Genomic DNA, 21914 nt, shown 5'->3' on the forward strand with positions numbered 1-21914 from the left:
AGTTTGCTGTATTCAGCTATACACGCTGCAGAAGAACTTTTCCTGACTTTGTTCAGACATAATTCATGTTCCCACGGTAACAACCTATGCAAATAGTTAGCAGAAGAATCATCATCCCAGAGTTGACTGTCACATACACAGAAAAAAAAGTTATCTTGAATCAAGAAAATATTTTTGAAGACAAACGTTTTCGGAAACCAAGTCAAGATTTTCTTGAGCCAAGAGAATTTGTTTTGGTTAAAAAAAATTCGTCTTGGTCGGAGAAAATTTCTACTTTATCTGAGAAAATTTAGGTCTCCAAAAAAATATTTTTGAATCAAAAATATTTACCTTTAGTCGAGAATTTTTTTTTTTCTGTGTAGTATTTGTGGAGGCCCAATCTTTTGTCGCGAGTCGAAATTCATTTTTAACAGAATGCTAAAGCATTTCACCTCGTTATAAACTACATCATCAGAGTACAAATAGAAAAAATAACGGATGACAAAAAAAATATTGACAACATTAAAAATCAAAATGACAGCTAAATTTATCGTGAATAATTAGTTTTGTTTTTAATTATTTACAATTAAACTAAAAGGATTTAGATAGTGATTTTCCGTAGGGTTCTGGGAATAAAGAATACAAAGATGACAAAAAAAAAATAGGCCGATTAATTGTGTCTATCGAGAGCTATCGTGTTTACGAAGTTTCAAACGTAACAATTGACAGCACTGGTTTTTTTTAGGTAAAATAATTTATTTTGAACTTATAAAATAAAGAATTCAATTAATATTTGGTTCAAATTGGTCCATAATAAATTCTCTATATGTTAGTATACAATTTAACCTATTTTGGTATAATTTTACAGAGTGTAGAAATATTATTGTGTGAGTAAAGTAGTCGAAAAAAAAACCGTTTATGTAACACCCTCAGCGCTTTCGCGTTTAAAGTGTGAAATAAGAATAAATAGGAGGTGGGCGGGCAAAACGGGATCGGACCATCAAAACTGATGACTGAATGACCCAAAATTTTTTTCAAAAATTTTTCAGTGGGCGCAATCTATTGTTGGCCACAAAAAATATATGCAGTGTATTCTTCTCTGTATTATAATTTTATACAAGTTATTTAGGAGACAGTGGAGCAGAAAGGCCCCTCCAAAAATTCTATCAAAAAATTTTTTTTCTATTCATTTTTTAATTACCATAAATTCGATATACTTGCGCATTTTTAGCCCTACATATAATAGCTGGGACAGAAAGGACAATATTTTTCTTTTTTTAATTTATAAATTATTCAATTTGATTAATTTTTACAGTATAGAGACATTGTTTCCGAGGAAAACTCAGCTGAAAGAATCTGACAACTCCTGTAAACGCAAAGTTGATGGCCAATAATTATTAATATTTGCTGATGATTAAATCTAAAGCAAATCTCGCACAAAATGTTTGCTCTTTAGTTTCCAGCAAGACGTTAAAGATAGGAAGGGGGGGGGGGGGGGGAGCTGAGGAAAAGTTTAGAGAGTTTTATAGAATAAGTTACTGAATCAGCATGATTTGCTAAAGAATGAGTAATTTATGATGTATACCATTGTAATTCAATTTATTGATATTTTGACAGTACAATTATGGAAAATTGAAAATTACAATTTGTTCATCATAAAAAGTTTAAGTTTTGAATTATTATCAGGCGGAAAAATTAAAATTAAGGTTGGAACAAATTAATGTATGATGGACAATTGCCATTTATTAGTGCGCATATTGTTAAATCTTGATATTTATAATGGAGAATTCATAATAATGACTGAAAGGTTTCATTTTCACAAACGCCTGATTGACTTGTGTAGTATAGCAGGATCGGTAAAATGACAGGATTTAAAATTAGATTTTGGTTTGTTAGTTCTATTAAATATTACTATTGGTATGAAATTATTTCATCTTGTGATAATGACTTCAGAAGATTCGACAGAAGCAGTTTCAGATGATCTCAGAATTTATTAGTTCGATTCAACGACACGTATAATAGAAACACGGAACACCAATCGATAAATAAATATGTCGTTGCGAAGAAACTTACGCGATATTTAATGGGAATTATAATTGTTGCGTGACAATGGCCATTCGTCTAACGGTAGACGCGATTGTCTCTCTGATCATCAATTTTCTTTTGTCTGACTCTTTCGCACGTTTATCTAAGAAAGTTACTATTTTTTTAATCAAAACTTCGATACCAAAAACGATAATCGCCCAAGCCGTCGCGAGTGTCATCGTAATGTAAATCAATTCAAAATCCTCGAGATCGAGTTGATTATGTTTTATCAATTCCTTAATTCGTTCAATTTTTCGTTTTCGTTCCAACAAAATCTTATGAAACTCACGTCTCTCAGCATAATTCAAATGACCAGTTTCAAACAATTTGAGTGCAATCTTATTGATTCTTTCATTCAATGGAAAATGTCTATCAGTCAGGAAGACCCGATATTTATTGGAAAATGCTTTCGAATAGTGTAAGTTCTGGTCAATGTGTTCAAGTTCGGTATAGTCAAGTATACAAGCAACGGAGGAATCGTTTCTAACTCTTGACAGGCAAGCATCTTGATATGCGTTTCGAATCAACATATCCCAAAAGTGGTCCTCATAATTATCATCCCATAGTCGATTTTCACGCAGTTTGTTTGTGATTTCCCTATCACGGAAATACACGCGATAATCATGATCTATCAAGTCCTTCAAACTTTGGACATTTCTATGGCCGGGTCTAGTCAAGAGAGAAGTCACTTGCCCCTGTAACACCGGATTGAAAATCAGTGCAAATAACGTTGCGCTCATGAAAGTGATACGCATTGATAGTCGAAGAATTGGAGTCGATATTCCCATGTCGAGAAGAAACGCTACGAGATCTAAAACGGTCGCACCGAAATCGTACCGGTTGTTGAGAAACATCATCAAAAAAATAACTAATAGAATAACTGATGACATGATGATTCTTTCCCGAGTGAAAAAACTGTCAATAACTTGATCTAGAGTTGGAACAAAACTTTGTTTTTGTGTCACTATAACGTATCCTCCTTGCTCAAAGTATGGTATAATATTTTGAAGTCTTTTCGTTGAATAGTCAAGCGGCAATGGATCGCCAGAAATTAAATTTAAATATCCACTTTCCCTATACGGATGAACAGGAGTCATGTTCATAGCTGAATATAAATTTTTAAAGAAAACTTCTGATTTTCGTAACATCTTAGATGGAAACATTGCGACACCTAATTTGTATCCGTTCAAGATCTCTGTTTTGTCAAAAGTTACATTTGAACAAATTTCAGCATCTGAAACGAAATTGACATAATGATAAACATACGATTAATATAAATTTTATAGTTATCACTACTCTACCATACCCGCACCGAAAGTTTGAATCTCTGCCCTGTGTCGCGGGTGAAATCTCGTACGTTTTCCCAATGAGGTAGCAATTGATTAAGCTTTGCACATGTGCACTTCTTTCCACAACAGAGACAGAAATTTAAACTTCCAGGTGCAGATCTGGTACAAAATAGTGCTCAAATCACCGAGAAAGTTAGTAGGGAAGAGGTGCTGCAATTGTAACACTTAATTAAATACTATTGAAAAAACTAAAAATTATTATTATTCTTTTTTTTTTAACCTATTTAAAACAGTAAGTTATTAATAAGATCAAAATTTCAGTTATTAATTTTGTTCCGATATTAAAATATTGAGAATTGTTGAAAATACGCGTGAAAACTTGTTTTTGGAAGCTTCACAATTTTTCTAATAACAAATTGGTTTTCTAATAGTATGATGAGAGACTTGTAATAATCCTTTAAGAATGATATCAAGAGTATTGTATAATCGAATTTCATATAAATTTGATGATTTTTGATAATGGAATTAAATTTTTATTAACGATTCAACGTGAGCGTCAATTGTGACACTTGAACGAGTAGCAATTATAACACTCAGAGTCGTGTATAAGATCTGCGCAAACTAGATGCGCCATAAATCTATTCTGGCATGATAAAATTTATCGATTGTTATATTTATAAATATTAAATAATTTATTTTAAAGATCTCGATATATATGTGATACTATAAGTTTAAATATTTGACTTCAAGAGTTAATAAAATATAATAGTATGTATTAAGACTGAATAATAAAAGCAATTTGATAAAAAATATCTATTTCATTCCGTGTTATAATTGCCTCCGCACTGTTTCTCAATTGCAACACATGCACGCCGCCATCCTGGTCCCTGACTTTAGTTGAATAAATTGATTTTTTAATCAGTTAACATCGAATTTTTACTAATTAACTAAGTCAGTCACATAAAAGATACTATCAACTAACTTTCTGACGGTTTTTGAGTTGACTGTCTTGAAAAAAAAAAAAAAAAAATAGAAAAAATACACTTTTTCGGTACAATTGCAGCACTTCTCCCCTCAGGCATTCACACACGTGGGTCGGAGTATCTTATTATCTTCCCGTGGTTTGTAATATACTACTTCGACATAACTGGAAAACGTGTACTTCACGATACATCCGAATCAATAGACTCTAGAAATCTGAACGCATCGACAGTGTCACGTAAATTGATAAATTTCTGAGTCAACTTTTCTGGTACATAAATTATCCAAAATGATCAATTCTTACCGTTAATAAACGACATTCTGTAAAATGTGCACATGAAGCATGGTTTGTCTTGAGTTTCCACTTTCTCCCAGGGTGAAGGCGCTCTATCACCAAAAGGATTCATGGTGTAGATCATCGTATTGTTGTTATATTCGTTGGGGCATAAGAAGTATGATGTAGAAATTTCTTTTCCCCAGAGCCATCCCAACGCTTTCGATGCATCGTCGCAATGGTTTCCGGAAACCAAGAACGTCGTCGTGATGCTCCAATAATTTATAGATTTAAAATCTTCTTCGATGTAAGTGATTCCACTTGAGTGACACTGAAAATAAAAATGGTTTTTAAAACGAAAAAATCATCGTTAAATAACACGCCAACTATACACTAGTTACAGAAAGAATATAATGCCATTACTCTAGTTATCATCACTATAATCCCTATAAAAAAAATCTGTCTATCGGTTAACCCTGCAGGCGTCCCAAAACTTCCCGTTGTTTTCGAGTACCTTGAGCTCCAAAACAATGTCCTGAATACTTTTTCGAGCTTTTCGAAAAAAAACGTTTTATATCATTTATTTCTCTAACAATATCTCTCGAACGAATTACCCGATTGTGACCGGTGTGGTGACAATCGGCGCGTTTTATTGAGTTCTAGAGCCAAAAAAATTTTGTGAATGATTGTCAAACTCCGTACATTTATAAATATCATTTTTATCAATACAGAAAGAATAATTAGTGAAACTATCAAATTACGCTAAAAATTGATTAAATTACGTACTCATTACATTTTTAACAAATAGAATGATGAATTTTTTAAATAATTAATTCACTTTAAATAGTGTATCATGAATAGGGACGTTGTTTCATAAAAGGGACTTTTACCTCAGTCTCTGGCGATAAAACGAAGCACTCGCTTTTGATAGAATCGCCTGACAGAATGACAGTGGAATAAGATGGATACACAATGAATTTCGGATCATACTGGTACCTCCACCAGTCCAAATTTTCATCTATTGTGATAACAGAAATATTTCCTTCCTTATTGTCTGTGATTCCGTGAAACACTTTAACCAAATCTTTAGTTATGACCACTGGGTTCATTCGATCGGCAAAACACAATTCCAGTAATTTTCTCTGTTTAAAATCAATAATTCAATTAAATAGTCATTTATTGCTCGCATTATAAAAATTTTAATTACCGTGTGATTTTGTGAAATTGGAAGATCGTTTAGTGCTGACGTCGAAGAATCTATGGTTTCGTTGAGGTGGCTATCGACTGCACTCACAAATAAAAGACACAAAATCGTCTCCCCCATTCCCCATATCCACTTCATTATGATTATTTTAAAGTACTTAAATTTTAAAATATAAATCGAATTTCTATTGTTGAAATTATTTATTGAACTACTTAATAAAATCAATAAGTGGATGCCGGTGAAATACACGTCTGTTCTCTTTGATTTTTTTGCTATAACTAACGCAGGAAAATACATAAATGAGTAATATTCTGTTTTGCGGTGTTGCAAAGGATACGTGTCCATTAGCTATTCGATTGTTTCATGAGCTTCTAATTTAATGCACATGCACTGTTTTTGCGTCTGTTGTCAACTGTCCCTTCTAAACATTGTTGCTGTGCAAGAAATCGATTTGCAAAAAACCATTTACTGACCTACATATTTTATGCGATTTCAACTTCGATATCAGTAGAATTATGAATTAAAAATATTTCAAAATCATATTAAATATAATTTTTTCAATATCACGGTAGTAATTGACTGTGCGAATCGCCAGTCTCAAAGACTGAGACCAAACATCACTTACATAAAGTTAAAATTTTCGTTTAATTTATTTCTCTACTTTGGAGCACAACTACAAAAAGCTTAAAGTTCCAAAATAATTTTCGTTGTCAGTAATAATAATTTTCAGAAACCCGAGTCGGAATTTGAATCGTCAGTTGGACGTAATGAACGTTGGTATCGCAAGCCAGGCGTACTGAACATTGAAAGCGTCATCTGGATATTCAATGTTAAAAATGACAAAATCAATTTCCTTCGGCTTTTCCGTGGGGGGTTTTAGTGGAGTCAACGATTAGAATACTCTCGTTTTTTTTTTTCATTATTTAAATCAGTTTTCGAAAAAGTTACCTATGGTAAGAAATTCGTAAGATTGTTGGGAATATTTATGCCAATTTTCAAGTCTATGAGCCAACTAATGGAAAAACGAGAGTATTTAGATCTCGACCTCACTGAAACTCCTCTCGGAGCTAGTTTTCGAAAAAAATACTGATGATTTTAACATTGAATATCTAGATGACGATTTCAACGTTCAACATGTCTGACGCGATTCCAACGTTCATTACACTCGACTGACGATTCAAATTTCGACTCGGGAAAATAAACATTAATTACTTAAAAATTGATTAGTTTCTAATACAAATTGATGGATCACAGTTACCATCACAAATTATAATAGTTACCATCTAAGGTAAGTAGAGTAACAATTAATTCAATTATAATCAAACCTTTAGACGAACCATCATTTTACAAGGTTAAAAAAATACTAAATGTTAATAATGACCAAATTTTATTTACCACTCAGTATTTGAATGATTTTTAATTTGATGAGCATACTCAGTCATTTAAAGTTATTGACAGACGCTCTCTCGCTTAATAGTTTTTAGTTTACGCTGATCTAGACGACTGTACGGTAACTTATTTCATCCGTTCAAGCAATAAAATGTACATTACTAAATTATGGATTTAAATAGAAAATTTTTGTTTACAATTTAAAAGTAAAATTAAAATAAGGCCAGTACGCCAATAAAGAGTTTATAATATAAATAATTTTCATACTTGTATTTTAACTTTTGAAAAATTGTCATTTTCTGGTGAAAATTGTAGAAATAAATCTTGAGTATGTTCCCATCATATTTATATTCAGAAATTTACAATTTCGCAGCAGTACTCGAAAATGCTTTAATTTTCGATCAATTTTTTCATAGCATTCAATAATATTAATTACCATCCTTGACAGTAAATATTACCATCCTGATATTATTACTTCCAGATTGTATTAGTTATTTAAATATATCATCATAAAAAAAATAGAAAGAATAACAGATGACAAAAAAAAATAATGACAACATTACAAATAAAATGGCAGCTAAATTTTTCGTGAATAATTAGTTTTATGTTTTTAATTATTTACAATTAAACTAAAAGGATTTAGATAGTGATTTTCCATAGGGTTCTGGTAATAAAAAATACGAAGATAACCAAGAAAAAGTTAGGCCCATTAATTGTGTCTATCGAGAGCTATCGTGTTTACGAAGTTTCAAACGTATTAATTGACAGCACTGGTTTTTTTGAGTTAAAATAATAGCAGAATCGGTAAAATGACAGCAATTCATAAAATAGATTATGGTTTGTTAGTTCTATTAAATAATGCTATCGGTATGAAATTATATCGTCTTGTGATAAAAACTTCAGAAGATTCGACAGAAGCAGTTTCAGATGATCTCAAAATTCATTAGTTTGATTCATCGAAGTGTATAATAGAAACACGGAACGCCAATCGGTAAATAAACATGTCGTTGCGAAGAAACTCACGCGATATTTAATGGAAATTACAATTGTTGCGTAACAATGGCCATTCGTCTAACGGTAGACGCGATTGTCTCTCTGACCATCAATTTTCTTTTGTCTGACTCTTTCGCACGTTTATCTAAGAAAGTTACTATTTTTTTAATCAAAACTTCGATACCAAAAACGACAATTGCCCAAGCCGTCGCGAGTGTCATCGTAATGTAAATTAGTTCAAAATCCTCGAGATCGAGTTGATTATGTTTTATCAATTCCTTAATTCGTTCAATTTTTCGTTTTCGTTCCAACAAAATCTTATAAAACTCACGTCTTTCAGCATAATTTAAATGACCTGTTTCAAACAATTTAAGTGCAATCTTATTGATTCTTTCATTTAATGGGAAATGTCTATCAGTCTGAAAAACCCGATATTTATTGGAAAATTCTTTCGAATAGTGTAAGTTCTCGTCAATGTGTTCGAGTTCAGTATAGTCAAGTATACAAGCAACGGAGGAATCGTTTCTAACTTTTGACAGACAATCATCTTGATATACGTTTCGAATCAACATATCCCATAAGTGGTCCTCATACTTATCATCCCATGGTTGATTTTCACGCAATTTGTTTGTGATTTCCTTAGAACGGAAATACACGCGATAATCATGATCTATCAAGTCCTTCAAACTTTGGACATTTCTATGTCCGGGTCTACTCAAGAGAGAAGTCACTTGCCCCTGTAACACCGGATTGAAAATCAGTGCAAATAACGTTGCGCTCATAAACGTAATACGCATTGAAAGTCGAAGAATTGGAGTCGATATTCCCATGTCGAGAAGAAACGCTACGAGATCTAAAACGGTAGCACCGAAATCGTACCGGTTGTTGAGAAACATCATTAAAAAAAGAGCTGATAGAATAACCGATGACATGATTATTCTTTCCCGAGTGAAAAAACTGTCAATAACTTGATCGAGAGTTGGAACAAAACTTTGTTTTTGTGTCACTATCACGTATCCTCCTTGCTGAAAGTAAGGTATGATATTGTGAAGTTCCTTTATTAAATCGTCAATTGGCCATGGATCGCCAGAAATTAAATTTAAATATCCACTTTCCCTATACGGATAAACAGGAGTCATGTTCATAGCTGAATATAAATTTTCAAAGAAAACTTTGGTTTTTCGTAACATCTTAGGTGGAAAAATCCCGTAACCTAATTTGTATCCGTTTAAGATCTCTGTTTTGTCAAAAGTTACATTAGAACAAATTTCCGCATCTGAAACGAAATTGACATAATGATAAACATACGATTAATACAAATTTTATAGTAATCACTTTTCCACCATACCCGCACCGAAAGTTTTAATTTCTGCTCTGTTTAGCGGAAGGAACGTCGTACGTTTTTCGACTGAGATAGCAAATGATTAAATTTTGCGCAAGTGCAATTCTATTTACAAGAGAAGCAGAAATTTAAACTTTTAGGTGCAGATCTGGTACAAAATAGTGCACAAACCACGGAGAAAGTTAGTAGGGGTGCTGCAATTGTAACAAGGGACAATCGTAACACTCAATAAAAAACTATTAATAAGAATAAAAATTATTACTATTCTTTTCTTAACTCATTCAATACAGTAAGTTATAGATTAGATCAAAATTTCAGTCATTATTTTCGTTCCGATATTAAAATATTGAGAATTGTTGAAAATACGCGTGAAAACTTTTTTTTGGAAGCTTCACAATTTTTTTAATAACAAATTGGTTTTCTAATAGTATGATGTGAGACTTGTAATAATCCTTTAAGAATCATATCAAGAGTACTGTATAATCGAATTTCATATAAATTTACTGATTTTTGATAATGGAATTAAATTTTTATTAACGATTCAACGTGAGCGTCAATTGTGACACTTGAACGAGTAGCAATTATAACACTCAGAGTCGTGTATAAGACCTGCGCAAACTAGATGCGTCATGAATCTATTCTGGCATGATAAAATTTTTCGATTGTTATATTTATAAATATTAAATAATTTATTTTAAAGATCTCGATATATATGTGATACTATAAGTTTAAATACTTGACTCTGTGAGTTAATAAAATATAATAGTATGTATTAAGACTGAATAATAAAAGCAATTTGATAAAAAATATCTATTCCATTCCGTGTTATAATGGCCCCCGCACTGTTTTTCAATTGCAACCCATGCACGCCGCCATCCTGGTCCCTGACTTTAGTTGAATAAATTGATTTTTTAATCAGTTAACATCGAATTTTTACTAATTAACTAAGTCAGTCACATGAAAGATACTATCAACTAACTTTCTGACGGTTTTTACGTTAACTATCTTGAAAAAAAAACGAATGAAATAGAAAAAATACACTTTTTCGTTACAATTGCAGCACTTCTCCCCTCAGGCATTCACACACGTGGGTCGGAGTATCTTATTATCTTCCCGTCGTTTGTAATATACTACTTCGACATAACTGGAAAACGTGTACTTCACAATACATCCGAATCAATAGACTCTAGAAATCTGAACGCATCGACAGTGTCACGTAAATTGATTAATTTCTGAGTCAACTTTTCTGGTACATAAATTATCCAAAATGATCAATTCTTACCGTTAATAAACGACATTCTGTAAAATGTGCACACGTCGCATGGTTTGTCTTGAGTTTCGACTTTCTCCCAGGGTTTAGGCGCTCTATCACCAAAAGGGTTCATGGTGTAAATTATCGTATTGTTGTTAAATTCGTTGGGGCATAAGAAAAATGATGTAGAAATTTCTTTTCCCCAGAGCCATCCCAACGCTTTCGATGCATCGTCGCACTGGTTCCCGGAAACCAAGAACGTCGTCCTGGTACTCCCGTAATTCACATAGTTTAAATGTTCTTTGATGTTAGAGATTTCATTTGAGTAACACTGAAAATAAAAATGGTTTTTCAAACGAAAAAATCATCCTTAAATAACACGCTAACTATACACTAGTTACAGAAAGAATATAATGCCATTACTCTAGTTATCATCACTATAATCCCTTTAAAAAAAATCTGTCTATCGGTTAACCCTGCAGGCCAGTCCCAAAACTTCCCGTTGTTTTCGAATACCTTGAGCTCCAAAACAATGTCCTGAATACATTTTCGAGCTTTTCGAAAAAAAACGTTTTATATCATTTATTTCTCTTACAATATCTCTAGAACGAATTACCCGATTGTGACGTGTGTGGTGACAATCGGCGCGTTTTATTGAGTTCTAGAGCCAATAAAATTTTGTGAATGATTGTCAAACTCCGTACATTTATAAATATCATTTTTATCAATACAAAAAGAATAATTAGAGAAACTAACAAATTACGCTAAAAATGGATTAAATTACGTACTCATTACATTTTTAACAAATAGAATGATGAATTTTTCAAATAATTCATTCACTTTAAATAGTGTATCATGAATAGGGACGTTGTTTCATAAAAAGGAGTTTTACCTTAGATAACTTGGGCGATAAAACGAAGCACTCGCTTTTGATAGAATCGCTTGACAGAATGACAGTGGAATAAGATGGATACACAATTAAGTTCCGATCATGCCAGTACCTCCAGCTCAAATTTTCATCTATTATGATAAAAGAAATATTTGCTTCCTTATTGTCTCTGATTCCGTGAAACACTTTAACCAAATTTTTAGTTATGACCACTGGGTTCATTCGATCGGAAAAACACAATTCCAGTAATTTTCTCTGTTTAAAATCAATAATTTAATTAAATAGTCATTTATTACTCGCATTATAAAAATTTTAATTACCGTATGATTTTGTGAAATTGGATGATCGTTTAGTGCTGACGTCGAAGAATCTATGAATTTGCTGAGGTGGCTTTCGACTGCACTCACAAATAAAAAGCACAAAATTGTCTCCCCCATTCCCCATATCCACTTCATTATGATTATTTTAGAGTATTCAAATTTTTAAATAAATATTGAAATTCTATTGTTGAAATTATTTATTGAACTACTTAGTGAAATCAATAAGTGGATGCCGGTTGAATACGCGATGGTTTACTTCGACTTTTTTGCTGTAATCAACGCAGTAAAATAAATAAATGAGTAATATTCTGTTTTGCAATGTTGCGAAGAATACGTGTCCATTAGCAATTCGATTGTTTCATGTATGAGCTTCTAATTGAATGCACCCGAGTCAAAATTTCAAGTCTGTTTTGATCGTATTTTTTTTCTATATCTTTTAGACACTTATTTGATGATTAAAAGGACTCTCTACTGTCTTAGTATCTATACGATAAGACGCCTGATTTCATCGTAACTTTACTACTTAAGAGGACTCTAGTACGAAAAAAGAATTAATATACGTGGAATTCGTGCTCACGCTCACTGGGTAGGAGATACCTGATTTTGCCCGCAAAGAATGAAAAGTTTTTTCACGGCAGCTGAAAATGTTTTTTATTTATTTTAAATATTATAGAAAAAAAAAATTTAACGCATTCAAGTCCCCGAAAACTTAGTATTATCTTAACTACCTCTTTTCGCCCCACCCCCTTCAATATAATAATAGTAACACAGCACAGCAATCGATGAATAAATAAGTCATTGCAAAACAACTATACTGCACTCAATGACACTCACGAACAAAAAATATCAAACAGCTCTTTTTTTAAATGTCATTATACTTTTTTTTAATGACTCAAATTTCTTTGTAGATCATTAGGAAATTGTTACTATTTTTAATACATTATCAAATAAAATCAATAGACGGATGCTCGGTCAGAACGGGTCTATGCTCATTGACTTTACTCTCGTCACTAACGCAATGGTATCAATAAACAAATGATGTTACCACTTACGTGGTTGCAAAGGATACGTGGCCACTTGTCATTCGATCGTTGCATGTATTACCAATTAGTACAATGCATATACACTCATTCTACCTTTACAATTAATAACCACTCCTGACTATTGCTACGTTGCGCAAAATCGATTCACAGAAAAATATACTTTCTTCAAATAAAAAATTTGTCCGAAACATTTTCAGTCATTTCGAAAACGTTTTAAATCTAAGGAATACTGTCCTTTACAACACAACAGTATTTTTGAGCCTAAAATATGTAGCTTTGTATCTTGAGTTTTGACTGAAATGCGGTACCGACATTTTTGAGGCTATTATAGAAGTTGACAGCATTCTTTGACAGATCTGCTGGAGCTTTATCAGATTTAATATGAAATTTTGAGAATATCAAGTAGTGTCGGCTGCAAGACATCTTATAAAGCTAAAAAGGATTAAAGATGTAGTTGGGTGTCACAATGTCCATAATAATAGTAACACAGCACGGCAATCGATAAATAAATAAGTCATGGCAAAACAACTCACGCGATATTTTATTGAAAGTTAAAATGGCTGAGTGATAATTGTGATTCGATTAGCTGTAGACAAGATTCGCCTTCTAATCATTAATTCTCTCAATTACCGTTCTTTAGAACGTTTATCCAAACGCGCATCTATTTTTTTTACTGTTGCTTCGATAACAAAAACGATAATTGCCCAAACCGACGCGAGTGTCATTGCAATGTACGCAGACGGGAAATCCTCTAGATCCAACTGATTATACTTTCGTAATGCCTTAATTTTGTTAATTTTTCTCTTACGTTTCAACAAAACTATCTGCAATTCACGTCTCTCAGCATAATCTAAATGACCAGTTTCGAATAACTTCATTGCGATTCTATTGATTTTTTTATTTAAAGGATAAGTTTGACCGGTCATATACACACGATAATGAAAAGAAAATTCATTGGAAATATATAAGTTCTCATCAATATCTTCGAGTTTGCTGTATTCAGCTATACAGGCTGCAGAAGAACTTTCCCTGACTTTGTTCAGACATAATTCATGTTCCCACGGTAACAACCTAAGCAAATAGTTAGCAGAAGAATCATCATCCCAGAGTTGACTGTCACATACACAGAAAAAAAAAGTTATCTTGAATCAAAAAAATATTTTTGAAGACAAACGTTTTCGGGAACCAAGTCAAGATTTTCTTGAGCCAAGAGAATTTGTTTTGGTTAAAAAAAATTCGTCTTGGTCGGAGAAAATTTCTACTTTATCTGAGAAAATTTAGGTCTCCAAAAAAATATTTTTGAATCAAAAATATTTACCTTTAGTCGAGAATTTTTTTTTTTCTGTGTAGTAATTGTGGAGGCCCAATCTTTTGTCGCGAGTCGCAATTCATTTTTAACAGAATGCTAAAGCATTTCACCCCGTTATAAACTACATCATCAGAGTAAAAATAGAAAAAATAACGGATGACAAAAAAAATAATGACAACATTAAGAATAAAAATGGCAGCTAAATTTTTCGTGAATAATTAGTTTTATGTTTTTAATTATTCACAATTAAACTAAAAGGATTTAGATAGTGATTTTCCGTAGGGTTCTGAAAATAAAGAATACAAAAGATGACAAAAAAAAAGTAGGCCGATTAATTGTGTCTATCGAAAGCTATCGTGTTTACGAAGTTTCAAACGTATCAATTGACAGCACTGGTTTTTTTTCAAGTAGAATAATTTATTTTAAACTTATAAAATAAAGAATTGAATTAATTTTTGAATCAAATTGGTCCATAATAATTTGTCTATATCTTAGTATACAATTTAACCTATTTTGGTGTAATTTTACAGAGTGTAGAAATATTTTTCTGTGAGTAAAATAGTCGAAAAAAAAAACCGTTTTTATAACACCCTCAGCGCTTTCCGTTTAAGGTGTAAAATAAGGATAAATAGGGGCTGGGCGCGCAAAACGGGATCGGACCATCAAAACTGATGACTGAATGACCCAAAATTTTTTTCAAAAATTTCTCAATGGGCGCAATCTATTGTTGGCCACAAAAAATATATGCAGTGTATTCTTCTCTGTATTATAATTTTATACAAGTTATTTAGGAGACGGTGGAGCAGAAAGGCCCCTCCGAAAATTCTATCAAAAAATTTTTTTTCTATTCATTTTTTAATTACCATAAATTCGATATATTTGCGAATTTTTAGCCCTACACATAATAGCTGGGACAGAAAGGATAATGTTTTTTTTTTTTTAATTTATAAATTATTCAATTTGATTTATTTTGACAGTATAGAGACATTTCTTCCGAGGAAAACTTAGCTAAAAGTATCTGATAACTCCTGTAAACGCAAAGTTGATGGCCAATAATTATTAATATTTGCAGATGATTACATCTAAAGCAAATCTCGCACAAAATATTTGCTCTTTAGTTTCCAGCAAGACGTTAAATATAGGAAGGGGGAGGGGGTAGCTGAGGAAAAGTTTAGAGAGTTTTATAGAATAAGTTACTGAATCAGCATGATTTGCTAAAGAATGAGTAATTTATGATGTATACCATTGTAATTCAATTTATTGATAATTTGACAGTACAATTATAGAAAATTGAAAATTACAATTTGTTCATCATCAAATGTTTAAGTTTTGAATTATTATCAAGCACAAAAATTAAAATCAAGGTTGAAACAAATTAATGTATGATGGACAATTGCCATTTATTAGTGCGCATATTGTTAAATCTTGATATTTATAATGGAGAATTCATAATAATGACTGAAAGGTTTCATTTTTACAAACGCCTGATTGACTTGTGTAGTATAGCAGGATCGGTAAAATGACAGGATTCATAAATTAGATTTTGGTTTGTTAGTTCTATTAAATATTACTATTGGTATGAAATTATTTCATCTTGTGATAATGACTTCAGAAGATTCGACAGAAGCAGTTTCAGATGATCTCAGAATTTATTAGTTCGATTCAACGACACGTATAACCCTGATTAAAAAAGTGAATTGAAAAGTATTGAAAAAGATGAGAAATGAATCCTTTCGAATACTTTCTATACCCCAAGGTATTCATTTTGACATAAAATGAATACTTTTCAATCCCAAAATAATAAAAGAATTTCTGAACTTCCAAGGAATTGAAAAAGATTCAAATGAATTGATATTTTTAATCTTTCTAAATCCTTCTCAATACCTAAATAATCCGACATTTCGGATCAATTGTGGAATTGAAAAAGATTGAAATGAATTGAAATTTTTGAATCTTTCCGAATCCTTCTCAATACCTAAATAATCCGATATTTCGATCAAGTGTGGGATTGAAAAAGATTGAAATGAATTGAAATTTTTGAATCTTTCTGAATCCTTCTCAATACCTAAATAGTCCGATATTTCGGATCAAGTGTGGGATTGAAAAAGATTGAAATGAATTGAAATTTTTGAATCTTTCCGAATCCTTCTCAATACCTAAATAATCCGATATTTCGATCAAGTGTGGGATTGAAAAAGATTGAAATGAATTGAAATTTTTGAATCTTTCTGAATCCTTCTCAATACCTAAATAATATCACATTTCGGGTCATGTGTGGAATTGAAAAAGATTGAAATGAATTGAAATTTTTGAATCTTTCCGAATCCTTCTCAATACCTAAATAATCCGATATTTCGATCAAGTGTGGGATTGAAAAAGATTGAAATGAATTGAAATTTTTGAATCTTTCTGAATCCTTCTCAATACCTAAATAATATCACATTTCGGGTCATGTGTGGAATTGAAAAAGATTGAAATGAATTGAAATTTTTGAATCTTTCCGAATCCTTCTCAATACCTAAATAATCCGATATTTCGATCAAGTGTGGGATTGAAAAAGATTGAAATGAATTGAAATTTTTGAATCTTTCTGAATCCTTCTCAATACCTAAATAATATCACATTTCGGGTCATGTGTGGAATTGAAAAAGATTGAAATGAATTGAAATTTTTGAATCTTTCTGAATCCTTCTCAATACCTAAATAGTCCGATATTTCGGATCAAGTGTGGGATTGAAAAAGATTGAAATGAATTGAAATTTTTGAATCTTTCCGAATCCTTCTCAATACCTAAATTGGAATGATGAAAGATTGAATTCTTTTCAATACTTTCGAATTCCACTTTGGAATTGGAAAGTATTCAAACGATCGAAATTTTAATTCCATTCAATACTTTCCAAAACCGCCGAGGGATTGAAAAGAATTGAGATAATTTTCAATACTTTTCAATTCACTTTTTTAATCAGGGAATAGAAACACGGAACACCAATCGATAAATAAATATGTCGTTGCGAAGAAACTTACGCGATATTTAATGGAAATTATAATTGTTGCGTGACAATGGCCATTCGTCTAACGGTAGACGCGATTGTCTCTCTGATCATCAATTTTCTTTTTTCTGACTCTTTCGCACGTTTATCTAAGAAAGTTACTATTTTTTTAATCAAAACTTCGATACCAAAAACGATAATCGCCCAAGCCGTCGCGAGTGTCATCGTAATGTAAATCAATTCAAAATCCTCGAGATCGAGTTGATTATGTTTTATCGATTCCTTAATTCGTTCAATTTTTCGTTTTCGTTCCAACAAAATCTTATGAAACTCACGTCTCTCAGCATAATTTAAATGACCTGTTTCGAACAATTTAAGTGCAATCTTATTGATTTTTTCATTTAATGGGAAATGTCTATCAGTATAAAAAACGTGATATTTATTGGAAAATTCTTTCGAATAGTGTAAGTTCTGGTCAATGTATTCAAGTTCGGTATAGTCAAGTATACAAGCAACGGAGGAATCGTTTCTAACTTTTGACAGACAATCATCTTGATATTTGTTTCGACCCAACATATCCCAAAAGTGGACCATAGAATCATCATCCCATGGTCGATTTCCACGCAATTTGTTTGTGATTTCCTCAGAACGGAAATACACGCGATAATCATGATCTACCAAGTCTTTCAAACTTTGGACATTTCTATGTCCGGGTCTACTCAAGAGAGAAGTCACTTGCCCCTGTAACACCGGATTAAAAATCAGAGCAAATAACGTTGCGCTCATGAACGTAATACGCATTGAAAGTCGAAGAATTGGAGTCGATATTCCCATGTCGAGAAGAAACGCTACGAGATCTAAAACGGTCGCACCGAAATCGTACCGGTTGTTGAGAAACATCATTACAAAAAGAACTAATAGAATAACTGATGACATGATGATTCTTTCCCGAGTGAAAAAACTGTCAATAACTTGATCGAGAGTTGGAACAAAACTTTGTTTTTGTGTCACTATAACGTATCCTCCTTGCTCGAAGTAAGGTATGATATTGTGAAATTCGTTCATTAAATCTTCAATTGGCCATGGATCGCCAGAAATTAAATTTAAATATCCACGTTCCTTAATCGGATGAATAGGAGTCATGTTCATAGCTGAATATAAATTTTCAAAGAAAACTTTGGTTTTTCGTAACATCTTAGGCGGAAGCATCAATGTACCTAATACGTATCCGTGTAAGATCTTTGTTTTGTCAAAAGTTACATTTGAACAAATTTCAGCATCTGAAATAAAATTGATATAATAATAAACATACGATTACTACAAATTTTTCAGTATTCACTTCTCTACCAAAAACGCACCGAAAGTTTGAATTGCTGCCCTTAGTAACGGGAGAAACGTCGTACGTTTTTCGAATGAGATAGCAAATGATTAAACTTTGCACATGCGCTATTCTTTCCACAAAAAAAGCAGAAATTCAAACTTTTAGGAACAGATCTGGTACAAAATAGTGCACAAACCACGGAGAAAGTTAGTAGAGGTGCTGCAATTGTAACAAGGGGCAATTGTAACATTCAATACAAATCTATTAAAAAAACAAAAAATTTTGATGATTCTTTTCACAACATATTCCAAACAGTAACTTATGAATTAGATCAAAATTTCATTTATTAATTTCCTTCCGATATTAAAATATTGAGAATTTTTGAAAATACGTGTGAGAACTTTTTTTTTGAAGCTTCACAATTTTTTTAATAACAAATTGGTTTTCTAATGTTGTGTTGTAAGACTTATATTAATACTTTAAGAGACATATCAAGAGTATTGTATAATCGAATTTCATATAAATTTACTGATTTTTGTTATTGCAATTAGATTTTTAAAAACAATTCAGTGCGAGCATCAATTGTTACCCTTGACCGAGTAGCAATTGTAACACTCAGAGTCGTGTATGAAATCTGCGCCATCTGGATGTGCCACAAATATATTTCAGCGTAGTTAATTTTTTGATTGTTTCAATATTTATAAATGTTGAATAATTTCTTTTAAAGATCTCAATATATACGATACTATAAGTTTGAATACTTGACTTCGTGAGTTAATAAAGTATAATAGTATGTATTAAAACTGAATAATAAAAGCAATTTGATGAAAAATATCTATTTCGTTCCGTGTTATAATTGCCCCTGCACTGTTTTGCAATTGTAACCCATGCACGCCGCCATCTTGGTCCCTGACTTCAGTTGTATAAATAGATGTTTTGATAAGTTAACATGAACTTTTACTAATTAACTACGTCAGTCACATAAAAGATACTATCAGCTAACTTTCTGGCAGTTTTTACGTTAACTATCTTGAAAAAAAAACGAATGAAATAAAAAAAATAAACTTTTTTGTTACAATTGCAGCACCTCTCCCCTACGGCCTGATCCGCGTGCTTTCGCTTTCGGATCGAGTAAGCATTTACACACGCGGGTCAGAGTAACCTATTTGCCTCCCGTAGTTTGTAATATACTACTCCGACATTACTGGAGAACGTGTACTTCACAATACATCCGAATCAATAGATTTTAGGAATCTGAACGCTTCGACAGTGTCACGGAAATTGATAAATTTCTGAGTCAACTTTTCTGGTACATAAATTATCCAAAAATGATCGATTCTTACCGTTAATAAATGACATTCTGTAGAACGTGCACACGTCGCATGGTTTGTCTTGAGTTTCGACTTTTTCCCAGGGTGAAGGCGCTCTATCACCAAAAGGGTTCATGGTGTAGATCATCGTATTGTTGTTAAATTCGTTGGGGCATAAGAAATATGATGTAGAAATTTCTTTTCCCCAGAGCCATCCCAACGCTTTCGATGCATCGTCACACTGGTTCCCAGCAACCAAGACCGTTGTCGTGATGCTCCAATAATTTATAGATTTCAAATCTTCTTCGATGTAAGTGATTCCTCTTGGGCGACACTGAAAAAAGAATTGGTATTTAAATCCCGATGGAAAAAGATTTTACACAATTGTATGAAATTATATACAAAAAATGGCCCGATCCAATTGTATACAACTGTATAGAAATTGTATACAATTTCTATACAAATTGTATACAATTGGATCAGGCCATTTTTTCTATTCAATTAAATATAGTCTATATCTAATTATACACTAATGCAAAAAATTAAAGGAGCAGAAAAATTTTATTAATTTTTTAGTGATTTTTGGAAGGCTGTAACTTGGTGAAAAATGATCGTATTGAGATTTTAAAAAAAGCATTTTATAGCTTGAAATCTCTAGTTTTGGTGCATTTTTTCAAAATTTTTTAAAAGCTCCGGTTATTGCGCAAACATGAAAAATACCGCGAGACGAAAAATTTCTAAATTTTTTTTTTCCGAAGAGCCTACGGACCGCGGAAAAATTCTTTTAACTAAACGAATGCATAGTTCGTTTAGCAAATTTATTCAGCTTCAATTTGGTTTTTTTTCAACCTCGTAGGACGATTTGTCGCAGAGATATCAGACTTCAAACAGAAAATGATCCTTTTGTCTTTGATCATCGATATTTCAGGTACCAATGATCGCACAGAAGGTTAAAGGGCGGCGTTGAAAACTTGAATAAATTCCCTACAAAACCCTGTCATCATTGTTTGGAAAAAAAATTTTTTTTTATTTTTAACATCCATTAGAAGTAAGTACAAAAAAATGATTTTTTTTGGTTTTTTAGTAAATCAACCGCTACTCTGCAAATATCGATAAAAAAAATAATGTTGCCAGGAACTTTTTTAGCTTAATGTACTCCCAAGACTCCTGTGAATTTTTAAATTGATCTATCTAAACGTTTTTTGGGAATCATCGATCAAAGTTTTGCTAAACAATTAAAGGGGCAAGTTTTGTTCCTTTAATTGTGTAATCATAATCAAAATGAAAAAATTATTTTTTTCGGACTTTTCTCAAATTTTAGCGTTGGTTGCTCAGCAAATGCAAAGAAATGAGGAAAAAAAAGAAAAAATTTCCAAAAAATGTCAAAAAAAAAATTTAGAACACAAAAAAAAAGTTTCAATTTTTTTTTTCTTCGATTTTATTTGCGTTTTAGGAAATTTTTTCTTTTTTTTCGTCATTTTTTTGCATTATTGAGTTCTAGAGTACTTTTATATATATTATTTATATCTATACAGAAAGAATAATTAGTGAAACTAACAAATTACGCTAAAAATGGATTAAATTACGTACTCATTACATTTTTAGCAAATAGGGGAGGGTGGGGCAGAGCGGCCCCCCTAAGCCAATTATTATTTTTTGTGGCTTTCAACCATAAAATCACTTTACTTTTGTCTTATTTCGAACAAATTTATGCACATTTTGCCAAAATTCTGAAAATTTTTATTTTTTTTTGTGGGACAGAGCGGCTCCCCTTCAAGAAGTGATAAAAAAAATGTTTTTTTTTGTTTTTTTTTTTTTAAATTGTTTTCATCATTAAGAATGTATTTCTTACTCTTGACAACTATTTTTGGTTTTTATATTACTCGAAAAAAATTTTTTAAAGCGTAAAAAATCGTTCACTCTCGATTACCTTAATTACTAATT

The 21914-nt window shown here is 31.9% G+C and overlaps 2 protein-coding genes across 2 annotated transcripts; both read right to left on the reverse strand.

The window, feature by feature from the left end:
• Positions 1-1601: 1601 nt before the first annotated feature.
• Positions 1602-7235, reverse strand: LOC130674593 (uncharacterized). Its single transcript, XM_057479965.1, has 4 exons — positions 5816-7235; positions 5499-5750; positions 4639-4939; positions 1602-3298 (listed from the first exon to the last, which is right to left on the reverse strand). The coding sequence occupies exons 1-4, from the start codon at positions 6155-6157 to the stop codon at positions 2070-2072; spliced, it is 2124 nt and encodes a 707-aa protein (XP_057335948.1). The 5' UTR covers positions 6158-7235; the 3' UTR covers positions 1602-2069.
• Positions 7236-7847: 612 nt separating this feature from the next.
• LOC130674594 (uncharacterized) lies at positions 7848-12473 on the reverse strand. The gene is made up of 4 exons (XM_057479966.1): positions 11998-12473; positions 11681-11932; positions 10819-11119; positions 7848-9470 (listed from the first exon to the last, which is right to left on the reverse strand). Exons 1-4 carry the CDS (start codon positions 12130-12132, stop codon positions 8242-8244), a joined length of 1917 nt encoding a protein of 638 aa, XP_057335949.1. The 5' UTR covers positions 12133-12473; the 3' UTR covers positions 7848-8241.
• Positions 12474-21914: the final 9441 nt, after the last annotated feature.

This window comes from Microplitis mediator, chromosome 9 (genome assembly GCF_029852145.1).
Source record: "Microplitis mediator isolate UGA2020A chromosome 9, iyMicMedi2.1, whole genome shotgun sequence".
Taxonomy (NCBI): Eukaryota; Metazoa; Arthropoda; class Insecta; order Hymenoptera; family Braconidae; genus Microplitis; species Microplitis mediator.

Coding starts and splice junctions, on each gene's coding strand:
- LOC130674593 (XM_057479965.1), bottom strand. CDS start 6,157: ATGGACACGTATCCTTTGCAACACCGCAAAACAGAATATTACTCATTT. Junction 5,751..5,815: donor CAATTTCACAAAATCACACG/GTAATTAAAATT, acceptor GATTTTAAACAG/AGAAAATTACTGGAATTGTG. Junction 3,299..4,638: donor CAGAATGTCGTTTATTAACG/GTAAGAATTGAT, acceptor ATTTCGTTTCAG/ATGCTGAAATTTGTTCAAAT.
- LOC130674594 (XM_057479966.1), bottom strand. CDS start 12,132: ATGAAGTGGATATGGGGAATGGGGGAGACAATTTTGTGCTTTTTATTT. Junction 11,933..11,997: donor CAATTTCACAAAATCATACG/GTAATTAAAATT, acceptor GATTTTAAACAG/AGAAAATTACTGGAATTGTG. Junction 9,471..10,818: donor CAGAATGTCGTTTATTAACG/GTAAGAATTGAT, acceptor ATTTCGTTTCAG/ATGCGGAAATTTGTTCTAAT.